This window comes from Oryza sativa, chromosome 12 (assembly GCF_034140825.1).
Source record: "Oryza sativa Japonica Group chromosome 12, ASM3414082v1".
NCBI classification, from domain to species: Eukaryota; Viridiplantae; Streptophyta; class Magnoliopsida; order Poales; family Poaceae; genus Oryza; species Oryza sativa.
This window is the reverse complement of record NC_089046.1, coordinates 24067841-24089889: the sequence shown is the minus strand read 5'-3', so window position 1 is coordinate 24089889 and position 22049 is coordinate 24067841. Positions and strand designations below refer to the sequence as shown.

The window sequence follows — 22049 nt, the reverse complement described above, 5'->3', positions numbered from 1 at the left end:
AATATGACACACCTAATTAAACAAGTTGAATATCCTTTCATACACTTTACTCATTCTTATAATTACACATGCGCGCACACCGTTACACACGTATAAATCGAATTGATGATATCGGTCGTTTTGTTTGAGATTGCTGCATATAATATAATTAATTAATAAGCTTCTCATTTTCTTCGATTTCTTTTGCTAGTTCTCTTCTCGTGCAACTTGCAACAGCAGCACTCACACAAAATACACATAGCACTCTGATACTATATATCTAATCGATTTGCATGCAGCTTAACACATACTGTAATTAATTAAGGCTAGGCCGCTAATTAATTAAGCAGCTAGAGCTATCCAAGGTCCAAGCTAGCTTAGCTAGCTCGAGGCGAGCATGACACTGCAGATTTTCATGCCCGAGAGGTGTTTGTTCCGGCGACCGGAGTACACTGAATTGGTCAGTAGGGGGAGGAGGACGGTGAGGCCGGCGAGCGCGAGCCGGTGGCGAGGAAGCAGGCGAGGCGGTACCCCGACGCCGCCGCCGCCGCCGCCACCGCCGCGAACCCCGCGAACCCGAGCCCCACCGCGATGTCCCCCTGCACGCACGCCGTGCCGCCGCCGTGTGATCCGCACGTCGCCGCCTCCCGCGCCGCCGCCGCCGCAGCCGCCAGCGCCATGTACCCGAACCCCTGCACGCGCGCACATCCAGTTCATCAATTCCATGGCGATTGCGAGCTAGCTAGCTAGCTACCGGAGAAGAAGAAGAAGAAGAAGAAGAAGAAGAAGAAGAAGAAGAAGAGACACCTACTTGGTCGTGGCCGAAGTCGAACCAGAGCTGCATGGCCTCGGGAAGGAGCGTGGCGCCGCCGGCCACCTCCCACGCCGCCGCGGCGACCTCGAACGCCGAGTAAACCGCCACGATGGCGTTCGCAGCGAGCAGGAACCTGAACGGCGCGGCCCGGAGCGCAGCGCCGTCCGTCGCGGCGAACGCGGCCGCGGCCACCGCGAAGCACAGCGACGCCAGCCGGAGCAGCAGCATCACGCCGGCCAGCCGGCGCCCCGCCGCCTTCTTCCTGCCTGATCCCTCCCCCGCCGCCGCCGCCGCCGGCGATGACGACGACGGCATCGCGACCGACCCACACTCTCGCACACCTTCTCCACCACCTGAAATTATATAGGTCGCCGCCTCGGCCCTCGGGTTCACGAGCACGCTGACGTGGCGACGCAGGTGGGGCCCACATGGCAGCCTCAGAATGGGAAGGGCAAAAAAGAGAGAGGGTGCCACGTGTGTGATGGCTGTTAGGCACGGACATGTGAGGGTGTTAATTGTGTCATTAATGTGGAGCTGTAGACTATTTTGCGCTTGTGACACTCGTACTATAGTTTCCTACCACTTACTGATGATGTAACCAGTCAACAGATTCTTTCTGCCTCCGAGGAGGGCCCACATGTAAGTGACGATATATAGTCAGAAAACAATTACATCAAAATCAATCTATATTATATATATTCCCTCTATTTTGAAATATATAACTCTGTTTATTTTTCATATAATATCTGATCATTTATATTTTTTAAAAAAAATATGTATAAATTTTGTTTATTTTATCGTTTATCATCAAATAAAATATAATTTAACTTATATTTTTACATATTTTATACTAAATTTTAAATAAAAACGAATTGTTAAACGTTGTGTGAAAAATCAACGGCGTTATACATTTTTAGGAAGGAGATGGTAAATTATTGCTGTTTGTATGTGTGTCTGTGTTTGGTTGGTTCATCGCGTCTTAATCTATCGCCATGATTATCATTCGACGAATCCAAATGATATTTGCAGCAAAAACCATGTCATCCAAAAATCAGTGCCATCTGTACCACGGCTGAGTGGTGTAGGACAATCGGTGCGTGAGGAAGATGTTACACGGTTAATCAATTAAGGCTTTATTTGTTAGGTATATGAGGCGACGTTGACACAACAGCTTAATTAGCTAGTTTCATCTTGATAGTATGATTAATTGATAGCGTGTGAAATTGTGTGAGAGAGGATTCTCGTGATTTGAGACAGATAAAAAGCAAATTAAAGGAGTGTTTGTGCATGCTTGGGTTGGTGGCTACCAAGGCCAGCTAGCCCAACCGGCGTGCCAGGTGGAAATTCAAATGAACTTGGCTTTTGACCTTTTGCTTTTTTGACTTTGAACTTGGTGATTTGTACATGCAACCGAAAATTTTGTGACAGTCTTAGATGTCAACTCATCTATCTCTCTAGCTCGGTGAAGTGTTTGATGCTAACTAGATGAACTTGACCATGACGGGATAAGGAGATGGGGATCAGGACGAGGGTAGCGGCGAAGCCACAACCAGAGGTGAGGTTTTGGATAGCTCCGTAGGCTTAACTTAAAAAAAATACAACCAATAGAATCTCCCAAATATTTGGGTTCCACGATATTTCTAGCTCTACCACTATATAATGGTGATTGGTTGGTAAAGAGAGAGAGCCATGGAATCATTCGACTTTGTAGGTCTTTAATATGCATCACCCAAAATTAATAAATTCTAAATAGGAAAACTATTTTTCTTCAATCTTTAACATGATTGTAACATGGAGTTCAATTTTAATATCGGCGAAATTAGGTTTGTAAGTTGCAAGAGGATTCACAAAACCCAACTACTAAAAAAACAAAAACAGATAGATGGTTTGTTCGGTTTACATGTGAACTATTGGCTACTTTCTTTACAAAATAAACATGGTTTAATTTAGACTTGACTGAAAAATCGAGCGGTTTGTATTCCTGAACCGACCTGGAAAGCTCATTTTTCAGGAAAACCGACCAATTTTCGCTGATAGAAGTATTGGCAGATCTGCTTAACCAGTTAGGAAGTCAAAGTGAACAAGTGTGTGTGTGTGGTGGCCACGGAGACACGTTTCACTTGCTAATAAGCTAGCCGCGCGCGTGAAGCGTGTGACTAGTGACCATGCTTCCAGCTAATTACTTATCTGGTGTTGATGCTGCATGCATGTCTAATTCCTGCGTGTAAGCCGCCCACATGATCGGAGTGTGAAACGGCAGTGATCTGCAAATTTCTTCGTGCTTTGACGACGAGGAGCTAGGTCAGGCTAGCTCGCACTACTTGTCACGTCAGGCTCAAAAATACTCGATTAGTAATGTGTTAGCAGGTTCCCTGTTTAGATTCCAACTTTTCCATCACATCGAATTTTTCTACACACACAAACTTTTAACTTCGTCACATCATTCCAATTTCTTCAAACTTTCAATTTTGGCGTGGAACTAAACACAGCAATATTCACCAAATCTGGTTGCCTGTCATGTTGGGAACTTAATCAAGCTAAATTTGGCTCCATCTCACACGTTTTGTGTCAAAGATTTGACTCCAATTCACACGAGAAACCGTTAAATTTCAAGGAATGCAATAGTGCATCTATCATCGGCGTGACGGAAGCAGCTAACAACTGCACCTAAGAGAATTTGAACCCAATTCATGCATTTTTTTTTGATAAAATTTCTACCACCTATCTGTTCGATTATAATCAAATGGTCCGATATATTATTCTTAAACCTTGGACTAGGGGAGACACGAAGAAACGCGAGAAAGAAATTGAGGTGACGGACTCATGACCAGTAACGATGACTTCTTTTTGCGAGCCTCCTCACCGGCGATATCCAAACTCCGATAAACTACGCACGGATTGGTGTTCCAGAGTTTAGAGGCGGTTGAGTTGGGGCCTTGGGGGAGAGGTGGTAAGTGTGGCTTTCGAGGGACGACCATGGTAGGTTGAACAAGTGGCCCATGGGCAGCTGGAGGCTGGAGGCAAATCTAAGTGAGTGGTTAATTAGGAGACGGGGGCACCTTGGTACAGTTGGCTTGAGGAGTAGGAGGGGCGGGGAGAAGGATGTCTAGCTGACCTTGTCGATGTCGGCGAGGCCATGGGGCGGTGCTGTCGGACTTAGCTAGAGAGGAGAGGAAGAAGATAAGGTGGCGTACGAATCACAAGGCAATTGAACAATATAGAAAATTGTAAGGTTTGGAGGATGTTTCTGTTAAACGTTAATAAGCAGCACAGCACAATAATCGAACTTTCAAGCCCAAACTAATATACTCCTTCCATTTCAAAATGTACGACACCGCTAACTCTTCGCATAACGTTTGACAATTTGTCTTATTAAAAAGTTTAAAATAAATATATAAAATTATAAGTTAAGATTATTATATTATTTATTTTGTTGTGACTTATTTTATCATCAAATAAAATACTTATACTTTTACATATTTATATATTTGTAGTAAATTTTCGAATAAAACAAATAATCGAAGATTGCAGAAAAATCAACGGTGTCATACATTCTTTTAAAAAAAGATAATATTTCCTAATTAGTGCCGTGGTGTATGTAGTTAGAGGCGGGCTCGCAGCCTGCACGACAAATCGCCAATGGAGGAGGCGAAGCCAGCCCGGCCCGGCCCACCCTTACCTTACGCCGAGGGGAGGGAGATGGAGAGATCCCAACACGGAGTAGGATCCAATCCGTTTCGGTATAGAGACGATCGATCACTGGATGTTCTTACACGTCTTTGATTAAAATTCTTGAATCCCCCTGAACCGAATTGAAGAACGCACCATGCGTAAGATCACAAGCAGAAACATCATCAACAATAATATTCACAAGAGAAGGAAAAGCCACACCACCGTGAAGCCCGAACGACTAGTAGCGTTTTTTTCGGTGACCGACTGATTTTTTTTTTATACGCGTCGACGGCTAACGACAATGGAGACGGTAGCGACGGAGCCCGGGACATGTCTCCGTCGCTTGCCGGATGACCTCGTCGCCGACGAGATCCTCACCCGGCTGCCGGCGAGGTCCCTCGCGCGGTTCGCCTCCGTCTGCGGCGCGTGGCGCGCCGCCATCTCCGGCGACCCCTCCTCCTTCCTCCGCCGCCGCCGCAAGAAGGAGCACTCCTCCTCCTTCCTCCTCCTCCTGTACGCGTTGGTGGAGGACGCCGAGAGGCGGCTCGCCTTCTCCAACCACGTCCCCTTCTATCGCCTCCGGTGGCCGGACGACGGCGGCGACGGCGCCCCGCAGCTCGTGCACGTGTCGGTGTTCGGCGACGGCGGCGAGGAGCCCACCCTGTCGCTGCCCCGCACCTGCGACGGCCTCGTGCTGCTCCCCAACGGCGACGACGTCCACGTCATCAACCCGGCCACCGGCGACGTCCTCACGCTGCCTCAAAGCAGCCGTGTCGCCGCCGCCGCCGACCACTCGACCGGGCTGGGCCTTGACACTCGCACAAACACCTACAAGGTCGCTCGCTACATCCACCTCTCCACCGCCGCCGCCGCCGCCGCCGCCGAAGACGACGGCGCCGCTGTCATGGAGGTGTTCACGATCGGCCACGGCGACGCCGCCGCCTGGAGGGAGACGACGACGCCGCCGCCGCCGTCGTACCCGGTCTGCCACGTGCGAACCGCCATCCACTCCCGCGGAAACCTCTTCTGGAAACTCCAACTCCGACGATCGCCGGCGGCGGCGGCGGCGGGCAGCTTCCTCCTCCTCCGCTTCAATCTAGCTCACGAAACGTTCACCGTCGTCCACCATCCACGGCCACCATCTCATCTACCATCGGCCGATCAGAACGGAGAGCCGCCACCACCACCACCGCCATTGCTGTCCGAGCTCGACGGCGAGCTGTGCCTCGGGCTGCTCGTGTCAGGTCGGCAAGAGCTCTGGCTGTACAGCAACAATGGCGGCGGCGGCGGCGGCGATGATCGGTGGCAATGGGAGCAGCGGTTCAGCATCGCCGTGTCGGGGCCGGACGCCATGTACCTGCCATTGGGGGTGCTTCGCCGCCATGATCGACTGCTTCTTCAGAAGGGTGTACACCTGTACCACCATGACTCGGGTGGTGGCGAGGAGAGTGTCAGAGAAGTGGCGCGAATGGATGAGTTCGAATTTGAATGGAGTTTCCCGGGAGAGCCCTACGCGTTCATGGTGATCCCCTACACGGAGAGCCTTGTCCGGGTTACTGCCGCGAGGCCCATTAACAAGACAGCGGCGGCGACGGCGATGGCGGGGGAGACGGCGGCGACGATGATGGCGACACCGGAAAGGCCCAAGCGTGCGCGTCGAGCCAACAGCCGTTACATTGGCGACATGTGGGATGTGTAGACCAATGATATTTCCGTGCACACCAATTATCAAATATCACATCAAATTCTAGGAAAAAATTAGACACATACTTCCAATGAGTATTACACATACTTGTGAATCTTATCTTAAATTTATTATATTTTAGCCGTAACAAAGAAAAGATAAACTTCTGACAAATTTTTGCTGCTAAAACTGTCAGATTTTTCACTTTTTTTTGTTACAGCTAAAATATAATAAATTTGAATATTAGACTTTACGGATATGTATAATACTATTATGAGTAAATGTCTAAATTTTTTATAAAATTTTACGTAACATTTCCTAGTTGGTGCGCATGGAGTGTGTATGTAAAGCTTGTATGCATAGGATATGTTCCCTATATAAACATTACACATAGAGAATAAGTGGGATGCAAGTGGGATGGGCAAGCGTTTTTTTTTCACTCCACTGTTTCCGTCTCTTGGAGCATGTGTTAGGGGACGCATTCACGGGGTGTGAGTGTGGTGTTGCGTGTGTAGTTATGTGTGTGCGTGTTCGTCTGCCATGCAATCTAAAAATATAAAAAAACAATTTTGTTATTGTTTTCTTCTAAATTTATGCTAACAAGTGCAAAATATACTATGTAACGAGTTTTTATGTGGGTAGCAGGATTCTTACTTAGCTTACAATATCGATGTTAGAATTATATGAAGCTATTCCCCCACTTTAATACAAGTTTTGTCTCCTTCACCCTCACACTCTTCTCTCCTTTCCATAACTCAAATTTCTCTCTTGACTCTTTGGCTTTCTAGAGAGCCTTGTCCGAGTTACCAAGCTATGATTTGTAAGGTTGTTTAATACTCTCTCTGTTTCACAATGTAAGTCATTCTAGCATTTCTCAAATTTATATTGGTGCTAATGAATCTAGACATATATATCTATCTAGATTCATTAGCACCAATATGAATGTGGGAAATGCTAAAATGACTTACATTGTGAAACGGAGGAAGTATGTTTTGAAGCCCTCCCTAGAAGCTACGGCTGTTATTCCATGTAAAACACGTTGTAAAGTGGGTGAAATTCACCCAAAAGGACTCACATGTGTACGTAGGAGGTGATAAAATGCAACCATGTAATAGCCCTATATAATTTTGTTTGAGGTATATGAAATCCTCTTCTTTTTTTTTTATAAGTTTCATATCTCACGAACAAAATTGACTGTTTACTTTTCAAATTTTACATCATCTCTTGTATAGCAAGTTACTTTTAATTTAAGGCTTTAATGGTGTGCTTACGTGAATTTACACCTGCACCAAAAACTATTTTAACATATATATGCTCCATGTGTAGATGAGCAGGTTTGATCTGGGCATTGAACTATCAAACTCAAAATCCTGCCCAGTTCGTGATAGGAATTTAAATTGAATTCGTGCAGCAAGTTGTTCAAATTTAATGTGTACAACATTTTTTTACGTAGTGGCTGGCTGGGCGACGTGGGTTTAAAGGAAGAGTGACCTGCTCAAGTGCTCAGTAGATTAATTAAGGGATTTGAATTCTGGTCGTACGATAAATTAACTTGAGTTCAAAAATACAAGAAACATCAGTTTATATTTCATTTCGTGTAGGACCTCTATCAATCCAATTCGTACAAGAGGAATTGCATATTTCAACTCATAGTCTTAACAAACCATTCAAATTGATATTTGCACGATGATGATTGTCTGGTATAGATTTGACTTTTTGGGAACTGAATCAAATCCAGCATGATTCATGCAAGAAACTTGAATTCAACTCATACAAGAAACATATTCAATTTCAAGCTGTGCAATAATGCACGTATCTTAAGCAAAGAGTAGTACGTCTGCATCATATAGTACTCATGCAAGATTGAAACAGCTAAGAACTTGATCAAATTCAAAGTTTTTTTGTGATCGAAGTTTAAATCCAGTTCATACAAGAAACGCATTAAAAATAATCGATTTAAATATGAGCAATAATGCATCTACTTTAAGCATAGGGTTTGACATCACGGTATGGAAGCAAATTTGAATTAGACGCAAACTTGGATCTCATTTTTCCAGAAACTTTGTTCGATTGGTAATTAGAACAGTGCAACCTTTGCACGCAACCAACTATATAAAAATCACTGGTTGCTAGGACTGTTGTAATCCTGACAATTTTCCTCTAATCTTAATACACTTGGGTCGGCTTTCTTTGCCAACCCGGCGAAAAAAAACTATATAAAAATCGTAATTATTACTACCTTCATTTCAGATTATAAGACTTTCTAGCATTATCCATATTTATATATATGTTAATGAATCTAGACATATATGTGTGCTTGGATTAATTAACATCTATATGGATGTGGACAATGCTAGAAAGTTTTATAACCTGAAACGGAGAAAGTATATTTTTTTGGGTACTTATGTCATATTGTCATGTCATCAATGTGTATAGTACTAAGGTTCAATGAGAAATGATACAATTGCAAGCCAAACAAATTGCCGTTACAGAAATCTGACGTCAACGACATTCTGGCAAGATAATGCTTGATATAATTTGTGTAGCTATGCTACTATAAATAGGGGGGGTTATATCTGCACTGAGTTCATATCAAGCTTTCAATCTCTCATTGCATACAAGTTCCTGAAGAGTTTACAAGAGACCCAGAAGATCAAGATGTCGTGCGGTGGAAGTTGCAACTGCGGTTCTTGCGGCTGCGGCGGTGGCTGTGGGTATGTATGCTCTTCAGGCTTCAGTTACTGATTCTGAATCTGAAAATATGTTGCCTATATACATGGTCATTCAAGCTAAACTGACACAAACTTTCAGAGATAGCACCCATTTATTTTGAGTGATTTTGGTATGTTTCGCATGTTGAAAATCATACTATTGCTGCTCCTATGTTTCTGCTTCCCCATTTATCTGAAGTTATATTCAGATGAAGCCATCCATAAGAGGACAAGAGATTTTTCATTTCTGGTTACTGAATTTCATTGTTTCTACTATGTTTTTCTTGGTTCAGAAAGATGTACCCTGACCTGGCTGAGAAGATCAACACCACCATCACTACTGCAACCACTGTCCTCGGTGTTGCACCTGAGAAGGGGTATGAATGATATCGAAGAATCTTTGCCCAGAAAAGCTAACCAGAAGAAAATCCTGATTGAGCTTCATGCCTGAAACTCTTATTTGCTGAATTTGGCTTGTTTCTTTGCAGGCATTTTGAGGTGATGGTTGGCAAGGCAGGTGAGTCTGGTGAGGCTGCCCATGGCTGCAGCTGTGGCTCCAGCTGCAAGTGCAACCCCTGCAACTGCTAAGGCCAAGATGATCTATGACTGAATTGCCAATGCACCAGCCTGTCTACATGATGAATAAATAAAGAGTCCATCCAGTGTGATGGCTCATGCCTGTGTGTGTGTGTGTTTGTCTCAACCATGTGCGAATCAGGTGTCAAAAGTCCGTGGCTGGAAATCAATGTGGTTTCTGGCTTTATGTAAATGTTGTTTGTGAAATATAAATATTGGTTTGTCTATGAATTTTACTCTTACTCTGTGAAATATAAATATTGGTTTGTCTATGAATTTTACTCTTCTGATTGTTTTTCATGGAACTTTAATCAGAATGGACGGTTCTCTGTAAGGTCAATGTATCTAGCTTTGATTTATAATGGTTATATTGAAAGAAATAAGATAATTTAGAAGCTTAAGATGTCACTTAAGATTAAGGTTTTTAGGTGGTACCTGCTTAAAGGGGTAGTGTTGACTAAGGATAATTTAGCAAGACGGAATTGGAATGTTAGCTTAAGATGTTGTTTCTGTATGAAGAATTAGTCAATACAACATCTTTTTATGGATTGTCATCATGCAAAGTTTTTATGGAGACTGTACAATTCTCTTTTGGTCTATACCCCCCTATTAACATATCTCATATTTTTTATGGGTGGCTGTTGGGGGTGGATAAGAAAAAGAGTAAATTAATATTGGTGAGAGCTTCTGCAATTTGTTGGGCTCTATGGTTGTGTAGGAATGATATGGTTTTTAACAAATCACCATATGTTACATATATGCAGGAAATTTTCAGGGCAACCTATTAGCTCCGGTTTTGGGCACAACTACAAAGGTGTGATGAAGACGGTGAGCTTTTAAAAGCTGCATGTTGTAAGCTTGAGACGACGGTTATGCAGCTTTTTGCCAATTATGGATGAAAATTTACAAATAGACTTCAATAATGTGTTCTTCTGATCTTGTTTTGGTTAAATTTACCTTTGTGTGGTCATTTTTTCTATCATTTCTGAACTACACTCGTTTTAGAGTGCTAAATTGTAATAATGGGATGTAGCTCTCTTTGAGCAAAGGCCGGGATGACTATTCCATTATCAAAAAAAACTCTCACCATTCTACGATATTAATTTTTCTTTTTTTTTGGTTTGCAATAATTCATTGAGTTATACACAACCTTGTGGAATTCCATCCCAAATGGGCCTCAAACTCTGATACTGGGCTTAATTTCGAAGCCCATAGGGCCCTCCAATTAAAACAAGCCCATTAAATTACATCAAAAAGGAAAGGAAAAAGTACACCCAAGGGCCCTCAACTTGTCATCGAGATACAAAATCGTCCTCAAACCGTAAAACCAGATATTTCATATCCCTTAACTAATTAAAACTGGTCATAAAAGGTCCCGGTTTTGATCCGGTTTTAGCCTATGTGGCGGATGAGTCAGCATGAGATCCATGTGGACCCCACATGTCAGCGTGTCCACGTCTCTCTCTCTCTTTCCCTTCTTCTCTCCCTTCCTCATCTCTCTCTCTCTCGATTACTCTTCTCTCCGAGGCTCTCTCGGCAGGGGAGCAAGGCGGCAGCGGCGACGGCTGGCGGAGCGGAGCGGCGGCCTCACCGTGCCCATCAATCTCGACTTCTGCGGTGGCCCTGCACACGTCATGGACATGGAGTTAGCTGTAATCTTGGAAGGCTTTAGACGAGTAAGAGTAACAATGCCGCTGCGACACTTGCCTGCCTTGGCGGCGGCGACGACCTCGTGCCGCCTCTCCGGTCAAGCAGCGGCCGGCTCGACGCCGACGCCGACGCGTCCGTCGCTGTCGTCGTCGTGCTGGACCCGCCGCTGACGCTGTCATCTCCACACAGCGAGTTGCCATCGCTGCCGGAGTCGGAGCTCCTGTCCCTGCACGCGTTGCTCTTGTCCCTCTCCATAACGAGCCCAACGCGACGCAGATAGGTGTGTGCAATTCTCGAACGGCACGTCGGCGACACCGTTCCCCTCCCACTCCGGGAACCTCCTCAGTAGCTGCGCCTCCATGTCGAGGTAGTCCACTGCCGGTCCAGCCGCGTCGCCGCGACGGCCCGGGTGAGGCGGGAGGGCGGCGTCGCGATGGCCGCCGGCGGAGGCGGCGTGCGAGCGCGACGTACCCGCCGCCGTGCACCGCGCGTACTACCCCACCCAGTACAGACTCGAGTTGTAGCTCGGTCGCTGCCCGTACCTCCTCCCCCGCCGCGCGCTCCTCATCCCCACGCCACCGCTGCCATCGCCGTCCTTTTCCCGCTCCGCCCTCGCCGCCGCCGCCGCCTTCTTTGCCACCTTTGTGGCGCCGTCTACCATTGCCGCATCCCCACCAGCACCTTCTTCCACCGCTACCACCGCCACCGCCATCGCCTCCCCCACCTCCTCCGCCGCCAATGCTCCCGCCACCGCTGTTGTCAGTGCCCCAGCCCCACCCCCATCCAGAGCTCCAAGAACTCCCCCCGCTGCTTCCCCCTCCACCACCACCACCGTCACCATCCTTCCGGCCGGCCACAGTCACCACACCGGCCACACCGCGCTCGTACGCCGCCTCCGCCGGCGGCCGTCGTGGCGCCGCCCTCCCGCCTCATCCCGGCCAGCTTGCCCAGAAGTGTGAGAGAGAGAGATGAGGAAGGGAGAGAAGAGGGGAAAGAGAGAGGGTGACGTGGACACCTGACACGTGGGGCCCACATGGGTCCACGCTGACTCATCTGCCACGTAGACTAAAACCGGGGTCAAAACCACCGAAGGACCTCGGGTGACCGGTTTTATATAGTTAAGGAACCCTGCATATCTGGTTTTGCGGTTCAAGGACGATTTTATATCCCGATGACAAGTTGAGGGACCTTCAGTGCACTTTTTCCAAAAGAAAAAGGAATAAGTCCACTTTGATTCCCTTAAAAGAAACCCGAATATATTCTGTGACCCTCAACCGTAAAACCGGATAGGATGACTCCCCGAACTGTTCAAACTAGTGCAATTTGACTCCCTCAGCGGGTTTGGACGACAGTTTTGCTGACACGGCGATGTAAAAACTACATGTGGGTCCCAAATATATTTTGTGTATGAATGACAGATGGGTCCCACAGAATTTTTTCAATTCTAATGCCACATAAGCACCACGTGGGATGAAGACCAGGTCAACACCGCAACGTCAGCGCTACATATGCAAAACCGCCCTCCAAAACTGCTGTAGGAGTCAAATTGAACTGGTTTCAATAGTTCGGGGAGTCGTCCTATATGGTTTCTAGTTGAGGGGTACGAATTAGATTTGGCCTACTTTTAAGGGACTCAAAGTGGACTTTTCCCAAAAGAAAATAAAAGGAATTTCTTTCCCAAGGTTTTTGTCATGGTTATGGATAGCACATACCTAATAGTAGTTGACTAAATCTCGGTAGGACCCACCACATACTATGTCTTATACGGAAACTGACCTCGAGGGAGTTCCGGATAAGGAAAGACAACCAGAGTTCTACATGGAAACGACAAGGACTACTCGGATTGTATCCATATTGGTTTCCCTAGTTCTACTTGGACAAGGGGACACCTATGGGTATAAATACAAGCCCCCCTAGGAGGACAGGGGGACAACCATGATGAGACGATCAACACGATCAACACCCACCATGACGAGACAATCAACACAATACACGGGACAACATACAAGCCAACATACGCCAAAACAAGCTGCCGGATATCGACATCAGAGATACGCCTGGATCGACCCTATCCGGTACCTTCAGAGGCCGGCCGTAGGGATCTAGCACTGTCTCTGATTCCGTCGGGCGTGAGCTCGAGGAGGAAGGCTACCCTGTTGTCGACTACGAGTCAGACCTTCAGACCGCCATGTCGACAACAGTTAGATAGGCTACCCCACATATTGTACTGGTGTGATTATGGTGAATAAAAAGCAACATCGGCTCCGGCCAACAGGATGTAGGGCTATTACCTGACCGCTCAGGGACCCGAACCTGTATAAAAATCCATGTCTCCATCTCTTTTACCTCAGTCTCGCATATATCCTAGCACCGACGATCCCCATACTGTCCAAATACCGTAGTCGAGACATCAAACGTCGACAGTTTTAGATCTCGACTCCTCTCCTCTCCTCTCCTCTGCTCCCCGAACCCCAAAACCCTAGCCTTCCTCCTCCTCCCCCGGCGGTGGCAGCGATGGACAAGAACATGCTTGGCGACCTCGACGGCCTCCTGGAGGAGGACAAGATGCGCATGGTGATGGCAGCCATGGTCGACCAGCTCCAGATCCATGATAGGTCCACCTCGCCCCACACGCCCCGTCTCTCCCTCCTTGCTAATTGATTTTTCACACTAGCATCAGGAAACCTACCAGAGGGACCAAAATTCCGAAATATCAGAAATTTCAAATGAATAACATTGAAAATTACTAAATTTGAAGGGTGGCAAGCTTGGCAAAGATAACCCTCTCCCGCTTTCGTCTTGGTAGCGCTGTGGTAGCCAGGGTTGTCGTAGTTGGCAGGGAGAGAGAGCTGGCGCGAATGTCCTGCTCGATCTTGGGCTAGAGTCAACGATGTCGACGCTTGTGGGTGTCGTTTTCCTTCTTGAAGGCATCATTACTTTGCTCTCCCCGTTTCTTCGGGTGAAAACCTTGTTCCGATTTTCAGAGGACGTTGTTTGCGTTTCAATGCTATCTTCCTCCTTGGAGACTTTGTCTTGAAGACACTGCCTTACGTTGTCTGTGGTCTGTTCATAAGAAGTCGGAGCTGTTCTTTTGAGCTAGGCAACGATGACCTGTGTTTTAACCTCCAATTGTATCGTTGCAAGTTTTTAGTTTGTTCTTCGTGTGGATTTAGCCTGGTTTTCCACAACAAACCGTGCTTATGTGAGGGTTTTGGATCCGGTTTCCCCTCAAAAACTGGGCCAAATCTCAAAATAGGCACTCCCTATCCTTTTTTGAGGTTGTCTTAAAAAATTTTTACTAAATTTGATTTTGTGTGCTAAATTAAAAAAAAATCCGTCCGGAAGAACCTCCTACAGACACCCACTGGTAATAACGAAATTTTGAAAATTTAGATCCGAAATTGTAAACCCTGAGAGCACCCGCAATGGTAAAGTAAGGTGCTATCTATAAAACATGTACATCTCAGCAATAGACTAAATTAATAGTAAACCACTTCAATGGTATGTCTACATGGGTATCTATAGCTCTCTAATCCATTGCCTCGTTTTTCTCTATAGACTATCTCCAGATTAGTAGATAGCTTTGCTCTCTCTTCATTTAATCTCTTCCAAGTAGGAAAATATGCTGACATGGATCTCTTGTAGAGAGTCTATAGATAACCATTGCGGGTGCCCTGATACGATGCCGTGCGATATCGATCCCAACAATACTTCAAATTCAGTGAGGTATATGTATTCGTGAAGAAGATGATCCGATCGACTACTTCAGTGATGTGTATTTAGTTGTTTGATTAAAGGCAACGTATTTCAAATTTAGTTAATACATGAACATGTTCAGAGCAGGTTTGATTTGGTCATAGAATCATCAAACACAAATGCAGTCTAGCTCATGCATTAAATTTAAATTGAATTCGTACAGCAAGTTAATAGAATTCGATGTGTACAAGATAAGTTTAAGTACGTGTCTGGTGTAGCTCGCGCCATGGATTTGAAGGAGGGATGATTTGGTCAGTAGCTTGAGGGATTTGAATTCTTGGCGTATGATAAACTTAAGTTCAAAAAATATAAGACACATCAGTTTTATATTTCAATTCGTGTAAACCATTGAATTCAATTCTTGCAAGAAATCTGAATTTGCATATTTCAATTCATACTCTTAGCTCATTCAAATTGACATTTGCACGATGATGAGTGTGCCTTTTGGGGTGGAACTGGTATAAGTTTGACTTTTGGGGAATTTAATCTAATCCAGCGTGGTTGAAGCAAGAAATTTGAATTCAACTCGTACAAGAAACGTATTCAATTTCAAGCTGTGCACTAATGCATCTATCTTAAGCAAAGAGTCTGCATCATAGTACTGATGCATGATTGAAACAGCTAAGAACTTTATCAAATTCTGTTTTTCGTGATGAAAGTTTAAATCCAGTTCATACAAATTCAGATTGTTTGCTTTAAATATGAGCAACAATTCGTCTATCTTAAGCAAAGGTTGACATCATGGTGTGAAAGCAAATTTGAACCTGGCCAAAACTTGGATTACATTTGCCCAGAAACTTGGTTCAGATTAACAGTAATTAAAATAATGCAACCGTGGTGCGTAAGCAACTACATAAAAATCGTCAATATTTTTATATTTTTCGGCACTTATCAATACTATATTCAACTAGGAATGACACAATTGCACCCCAAACAAATATGCTTTTTTTAAAACTCCAAGAAATGCATATAGAAAACTGACGTCAATGAATGATAATGATTTTTCAAGGCCATTTCAACCAGCTACATCTTTCTGGCAAGATAATGCTTTGACATAATTCCGCAGCTTCTTCTCAAGGGTACTACTACTATAAATAGGAGGGCATATCTGAACTGAGTTCATATCAAGCTTTCAATCTCTCATTTCATCCAACTACACAAGTTCCTGAAGAGTTTACAAGAGACCCAGAAGATCAAGATGTCGTGCGGTGGAAGTTGTAACTGCGGTTCCTGCGGATGCGGCGGTGGCTGCGGGTACGTTCAATCTTCAGCTACTGATCCTGAATATGTTTGCTATGTATTTGTCAACATAAACTGTCACAAGGTTTGATGATTTTGATGTACTTTCCATGATAGAAGAATACTATGTTAGCCCCAATGTTTCTGCTTACAATTGATTTGAAGTTATATTCAGATGAAGCCATCCATAAGACAAAAAAAAAAGTTGTCATTTCTAGTTACTGAATTTAGTGTTCTGTTTTTTTTTCTTGGTTCAGAAAGATGTACCCTGACCTGGCTGAGAAGATCACCACCACCACCACTACTGCAACCACTGTCCTCGGCGTTGCACCTGAGAAGGGGTATGATATCTCTGAATCTTTTCCCCGATCAAAAAGTAAACAGAAGAAGAAAAAAAAAATCCTACCTGAGTTTCAGACATGAACAATATGCTGTGATCTACATCTTTCCATGCCTGAAACTGTTCGTTTCTGAATTTGCCTTGTTGATATGCAGGCACTTTGAGGTGATGGTTGGCAAGGCAGCTGAATCTGGTGAGGCTGCCCATGGCTGCAGCTGTGGCTCCAGCTGCAAGTGCAACCCCTGCAACTGCTAAAGGGGAAGGTTATCATGCTGATGATCTGTACAAGTAAATAAAGAAGCCATTTGGTGTGCAATGGCTCCAGTGTGTGTGAGTCAGCTTGTTGTTCATCCTGATGTACTAATGTGGACTGTGAATCTTGTGAGGTGTCCCCTTTGTGTTCTTGTCTGAATCTTAGATGCTATGATATGGCCATTTGTGATTTGGGGCACCTGAAGTTTTCAGGCTACATTATGTTTGTGTCACTATCTCATCTGAGCGTTTGGTTCTGAAAATATACTATGGTTTACTTGTGTATATCTTGTTCTTTCAGTTCCATTTACTGATGCAATCAAATCACATTGTTCCCGATTAATGCGAAGACCTACCAAAAGGTACTAGTAGTTCAGAAGTTTAACTACTCCCTCCGTTTCAAAATATTTGACGGCGTTGAATTTTTTAAATATGTTTGACCGTTCGTCTTATTCAAAAAATTTAAGTAATTATTAATTATTTTCCTATCATTTGATTTATTATTAAATATATTTTTATGTAAGCATATAATTTTACATATTTCACAAAATTTTTTGAATAAGACGAACGGTCAAACATGTGCTAAAAAGTCAATGGTGTCAAATATTTTGAAACGGAGGGAGTACTAAGCAAAATGACTGACAAGATTATGGGCAGAATAAGGGAGCGTTCTTTTCGGCGGTTGTTTCTAGCTGATTATCTGTACGGAAAACGAGAAACATGATTGTCATATTATTTATTAAGTATTAATTATTAATTATTTGAAAATAGATTTGGTTGATTTTTCTGAAGGACATGCTGAGGAAATTTTCACACGAAATTAATACACCGTTTAGCACTTTAAAAAGTGTGTTAATGAAAAATGAGGAGTAGCTATTTAGAACGTGTCCTAAATCTGAATGGGTGTAAGTGGGTTCGCGTCTTATTTTAGCCTATAAGTGGGTTTCGCGGGTTACCCACTTATTTTTAATTTTTTTTCATGCTAGATTCTGTGCTGCTGAGCCTTCCAAGGTAGTACAGTATCATGCTAGATGAGAGAATTTTCAGTGAAATGAAAGACGTGAAAACTTAGCGATGTTCCAGTTAACCATTAATAAACCAAGAGCCTCATCAGTTATCCATGTTCCTAATAAGCTGTTTTGATTTATTAGGAAATAAAAAATAATTCATAGGTAAATTTTTTATACATTTGTTCGTAGCGACTCAAAATCCAATACTAAAAAGAAATTACGTTGAAAATATCTTAAAATCAACTACAAAATCAAATTCGAAAGTTCAAATTTTGGTTTTTGATTTGGCTTATTAGGCCAACCGATAAAGCTCCAAATGGCAAGTTTCTTAGGAATTAGGACGTCGGAGGAGTTCACGCCGGCGGACGGCGACCTCCGGAGTTGGACAAGAGTAGGTTCACGCAGGCGCTGCTCCGGCGACGCCGTCAAGCCCACCACCGTGGCCAGATGGGTGGGTAATCATCTTCTTGAACCACGGCACTGGGAGCCTACGTAGTCAGTCCAGGAATGGTGAGAGAAACTTGCCAATACGACAGGAGTTCCCAAATAAGGATGGCGCACTCTCATCCTCCTTGTAGTGTGGGAGATATGGAAGGAGCAGAATCAGCGGATTTTTGAGCACAAGGAGTCCACAACGACGTATCTGCTTACCAAAATCATAGAGGAGGCCAAGCTCTGGATGCTGGCCGGCGCTAGAAGGTTGCGTGAGCTCCTGCCACATCTTGTACAGTGTATAGCTAGCTCTTTGAGTTTCTTCCTTTTCGCCCCTAGGGGTTGTATTTTTTCATGCTATATTCAATGAAAAGGCACGGTCTATGCCGTTTTTCCCTTTAAAAAAAAAAAGGCCACCACCGTGAAAGCCGGTAAGCCCAATTCAAGTTGGGCCGGAAAGCCCGGAACGTGATGCCCAGTAACGTGCTGGGCCGGAATGCGATTCCAGGTGAATTTCATGTTTCCAGTTCAGTTTCAATTCATACACGAACTCGTTCAAAATTCGACTTAGCAATGACGCATACATGTATTTTGGAGCATGGAGCGGGTGGTCAAAGAAAACCATGGGTAGTGGAGCAGGGTTGATTCGATCGGGCAAGAAATTAATCAGACTCAAACGAAGTCCATTTTCGTAAGAGATTTAAATTCAATCCGTAAGGGAACCTGTCCAAATTCAATTTCTACTAGCTACGTACGTGAGCAAATATTCAATTTGTCTAAAGTCAACTGTACGTGAACAAGATTGATTTGGCCGGTAGCTTAAACAAATTTGAATTCAGGTTGTACAAGAAACTTCAGTTCTATATTTCAATTTGCACGTGAATTTTTTAAATCAAATTCGTACAAGAAGAAGTGTTGTTTTGGTAAGAGTAAAGTCCATCACCGGTCCTAAACTTGTACCGCTGTGTCATCCCGGTCCCTAAACTCGTAAATCGATTGTTCAGTTTCTCAAACTTATTCAACTGTGTCATCTCAGTCCCTAAACATGCAGATCACCTATTTAGGTCCTCCAACTTGTTCAGTTGTGTCACACCGGTCCCTAAAAAGGACGGTCTAAAACTTTATATCAAAAAATAATTCATAACTTTTTCATATGAACTCTAATGAAGACAAACTTTATATCAAAATTGTAACCCTCGACGCGACCTACAACTTTGTAGTTGAAAATTTTTTGAATTAAAACTGTTGTCCCAAAATATTGTTGCATGTTTATAGATTTTGAAATTTTAATTTTAAAATTACATTTTGGGACAAAAATGACTTAAAATAAAAAAAAATAAACTACAAAGTTGTAGATCGTGTCGAGGGCTACAAATTTGATATAAAGTTTATCTTCATTAGAGTTCACATGAAAAAGTTATGAATTATTTTTAAATATAAAGTCTTTAGACCGTCGTATATGACCCAGATGATATTCAAATCCAAGTTTAGGGACCGGGATGACATAGTCGAACAAGTTTGATGACCTGAACGGTCGATTTGCGAGTTTAGGTACCGGGGTGACACAGCGGTACAAGTTTAGGGACCGGTGATGGACTTTACTCTTTTGGTAATGAAAGTTGAGTTTTATCCATACTCTTACTAATTCAAATTCAATTTGCACAAGGATGGATCTATATTTGTTATAGGCGTGGAACTGGTACAGGTTGACTTTTTGGGAACTTGATCAAGTTCAGCTTGTTTTATGCCAGGAATTTGAATCCAGCTCATACAAGAAAATTTTTCGATTTCAAATTGTGCAATAATGCATCTATCTTAAACAAAAATGTCAGCATCTTAGTACTGAAGCAAGATGGGAACAGCTAAGAACTTCATCAAATTCAATGCATCTTTCTGTAAGAAAATTTGAATTTCAATTCATACAAATTGCCTTCCCAACCTGCTTAGATCATCCTGACATGATTATACCTGACATATTGTTCAGTCTATAAATAAAAGGACATATGTGCTCTGCTGGGCAATTGCACTGAGCTCACCTCAAGCGTTCTCAACACCTCATTGCATATAATTTCCTGAAGAATTTACAAGAGATTTAGAAGATTAAGATGTCGTGTGGTGGAAGTTGCAACTGCGGTTCGAGCTGCGGATGCGGTGGCGGCTGCGGGTATAGTTTTTCAAATACTGATTTGTCAAAATAAACTGAGATAGTCTATCAGAGATAGCAGCTACCTAGTTTGTTGGTTTTAATGTATTTTCATGATGAAAACCATACTATTTCCATTGCTTCAAAGTTATGTTCATATAAAACTATATGTTTTTCTAGATTATTTTACATTACTAGAAAAAATGCTTGTGCGTTGCAACGTGTGAAGCCTATTTTAATCTTATTATTGTTATATGGTTTAGTTAAGATGAAATTCACTGTAGGAGTTCGCTTGGATATATTTTTTTTAGAAAATCATGAGCTGTAATTAGGAGTTCGATTGTCTCAAGTTAGCATGCGAGTTTTTTAAACAAATTTCTTATATGATTCCTTTTGTATCACCAAAAATGAACGGTCTTAAAAACCGGCTTAAATACATAAATGTATTTCTAAAAGCAAACGAACTTAAAAACCAACTCATACACGGATGACGTACCAAAATACCGGCAAAAACATTTTTAATTTTTATAATAGTAGAGATATATATTTATGTTCTACTTTTTTTTCATTTGGTTCAGAAAGATGTACCCTGACCTGGCAGAGAAGAACACCACCACCACCTCAGTGACCATGGTCCTCGGTGTTGCACCTGAAAAGGGGTAAAGTAACATATATTTCACCTTAAAAATTGAACTGAAGAAAATCTTTAATTAGTACTAACTGAGATTCAGACTTGAACCGGATTCCAGGATTTTTTTTTTATTTTTGTTCCATGTCTGAATTTCTCTGCTTCTTTCTTCTGCAGGCACAGCGAAGCGGGTTTCGAGTTGGCTGCCGGCTCCGGTGAGGCCGGCCATGGCTGCAGCTGCGGCTCCAGCTGCAAGTGCAACCCCTGCAACTGCTAAATGTCAAGGCGAAGACTGTAACCATGCAACAGCATTCCCAGCTGTGATGAACAAATAAAAGAAGATATCCAGTGTGCATGATGGATCAGTCCCTGTATATTTGGTTGTGTGAATTCATAAGTATGTGTGTGTGTTTGTGTGGACAAGATTCTCCTATCAATTGTCAAAGGCCATTGTGGATTTTGTGGCTGGAAAACTATGTGGCTTCTTGTCCAATCTACTGGTCATCATCTTGCCAGTGTGCCATGTGTAATGTTGTTCAGTGAAATGCAAGATTGTTTGTGTATGAATTTTCTTCTCTCATAGATTATCTCTCGTTTTTGTCATTCTACGATAGAAAACACAGATGAAGTTTTTACACCCCCCCCCCCCCAAAATAGTTCTTGGCTAGATTGCTGCTTTATCTACTCTTACTGTTAGCCTGTTATTGTACTAGTGTGGACATGTTCCCCTTTTCAGGAAGATGGCAGAAAAGTGGTTGTGGCTTGGTGGATAGAGAGGTCCGTAGACTCATCGCCAGTCGTCACTCCGGCGACGGTGACCACCATCTAATCGCCGGTGGGCACTCCGACGCCGGCGACCACCTCCCAACATCCTCTCTCATGTCGCAGCTAGGAAGGACGTCCTGGCGTGATATCGTCCTGTCGCGTCCCGCAGTTAATGCGGTGGATCAACGGGGCGAAGAAGACCAGGGTTCCTAGACTGAGGTTCGTCGTCGATCCAAGAGGCATTCATGGCGCCCCAACGCCCCCCCAACCTCCAGCCCTGCAGCATTCAAGAAGGCAAGAACAGTCCCCCGCTGGCTCCAAGGATGCTGCTTTAACTGCCTGGGGCTAGGACACCAGAAATCCGCCTGCCCAGGAAGCACGCGATGCTACAACTGCTG

General features: G+C 43.8%; 5 protein-coding genes and 1 long non-coding RNA gene across 6 annotated transcripts; 4 read left to right on the top strand and 2 right to left on the bottom strand.

Annotated features, from left to right (window-relative positions):
* Positions 1-16: 16 nt before the first annotated feature.
* Positions 17-1148, bottom strand: LOC4352565 (CASP-like protein 4C1). Its single transcript, NM_001423587.1, has 2 exons — positions 791-1148; positions 17-671 (listed from the first exon to the last, which is right to left on the bottom strand). Exons 1-2 carry the CDS (start codon positions 1106-1108, stop codon positions 441-443), a joined length of 549 nt encoding a protein of 182 aa, NP_001410516.1. The 5' UTR covers positions 1109-1148; the 3' UTR covers positions 17-440.
* Positions 1149-4766: 3618 nt separating this feature from the next.
* Positions 4767-6164, top strand: LOC136354629 (putative F-box protein At2g02030). The gene has a single exon (XM_066306136.1). The coding sequence runs from the start codon at positions 4767-4769 to the stop codon at positions 6162-6164; it is 1398 nt and encodes a 465-aa protein (XP_066162233.1).
* Positions 6165-8720: 2556 nt separating this feature from the next.
* LOC4352564 (metallothionein-like protein 4B) lies at positions 8721-9667 on the top strand. Its single transcript, XM_015764364.3, has 3 exons — positions 8721-8863; positions 9154-9237; positions 9349-9667. The coding sequence occupies exons 1-3, from the start codon at positions 8808-8810 to the stop codon at positions 9446-9448; spliced, it is 240 nt and encodes a 79-aa protein (XP_015619850.1). The 5' UTR covers positions 8721-8807; the 3' UTR covers positions 9449-9667.
* Positions 9668-15963: 6296 nt separating this feature from the next.
* On the top strand, positions 15964-17016 carry LOC4352563 (metallothionein-like protein 4B). The gene is made up of 3 exons (NM_001423586.1): positions 15964-16096; positions 16339-16422; positions 16577-17016. Exons 1-3 carry the CDS (start codon positions 16041-16043, stop codon positions 16674-16676), a joined length of 240 nt encoding a protein of 79 aa, NP_001410515.1. The 5' UTR covers positions 15964-16040; the 3' UTR covers positions 16677-17016.
* A 2969-nt stretch (positions 17017-19985) lies between these two features.
* Positions 19986-20907, bottom strand: LOC136354628 (uncharacterized). Its single transcript, XR_010738185.1, has 2 exons — positions 20853-20907; positions 19986-20187 (listed from the first exon to the last, which is right to left on the bottom strand). It is a non-coding gene; the product is annotated as an uncharacterized lncRNA (long non-coding RNA).
* Positions 20073-21453, top strand: LOC112936068 (metallothionein-like protein 4C). Its single transcript, XM_015764360.3, has 3 exons — positions 20073-20279; positions 20837-20917; positions 21064-21453. The coding sequence occupies exons 1-3, from the start codon at positions 20221-20223 to the stop codon at positions 21161-21163; spliced, it is 240 nt and encodes a 79-aa protein (XP_015619846.1). The 5' UTR covers positions 20073-20220; the 3' UTR covers positions 21164-21453.
* The last annotated feature ends 596 nt before the right edge of the window (positions 21454-22049 follow it).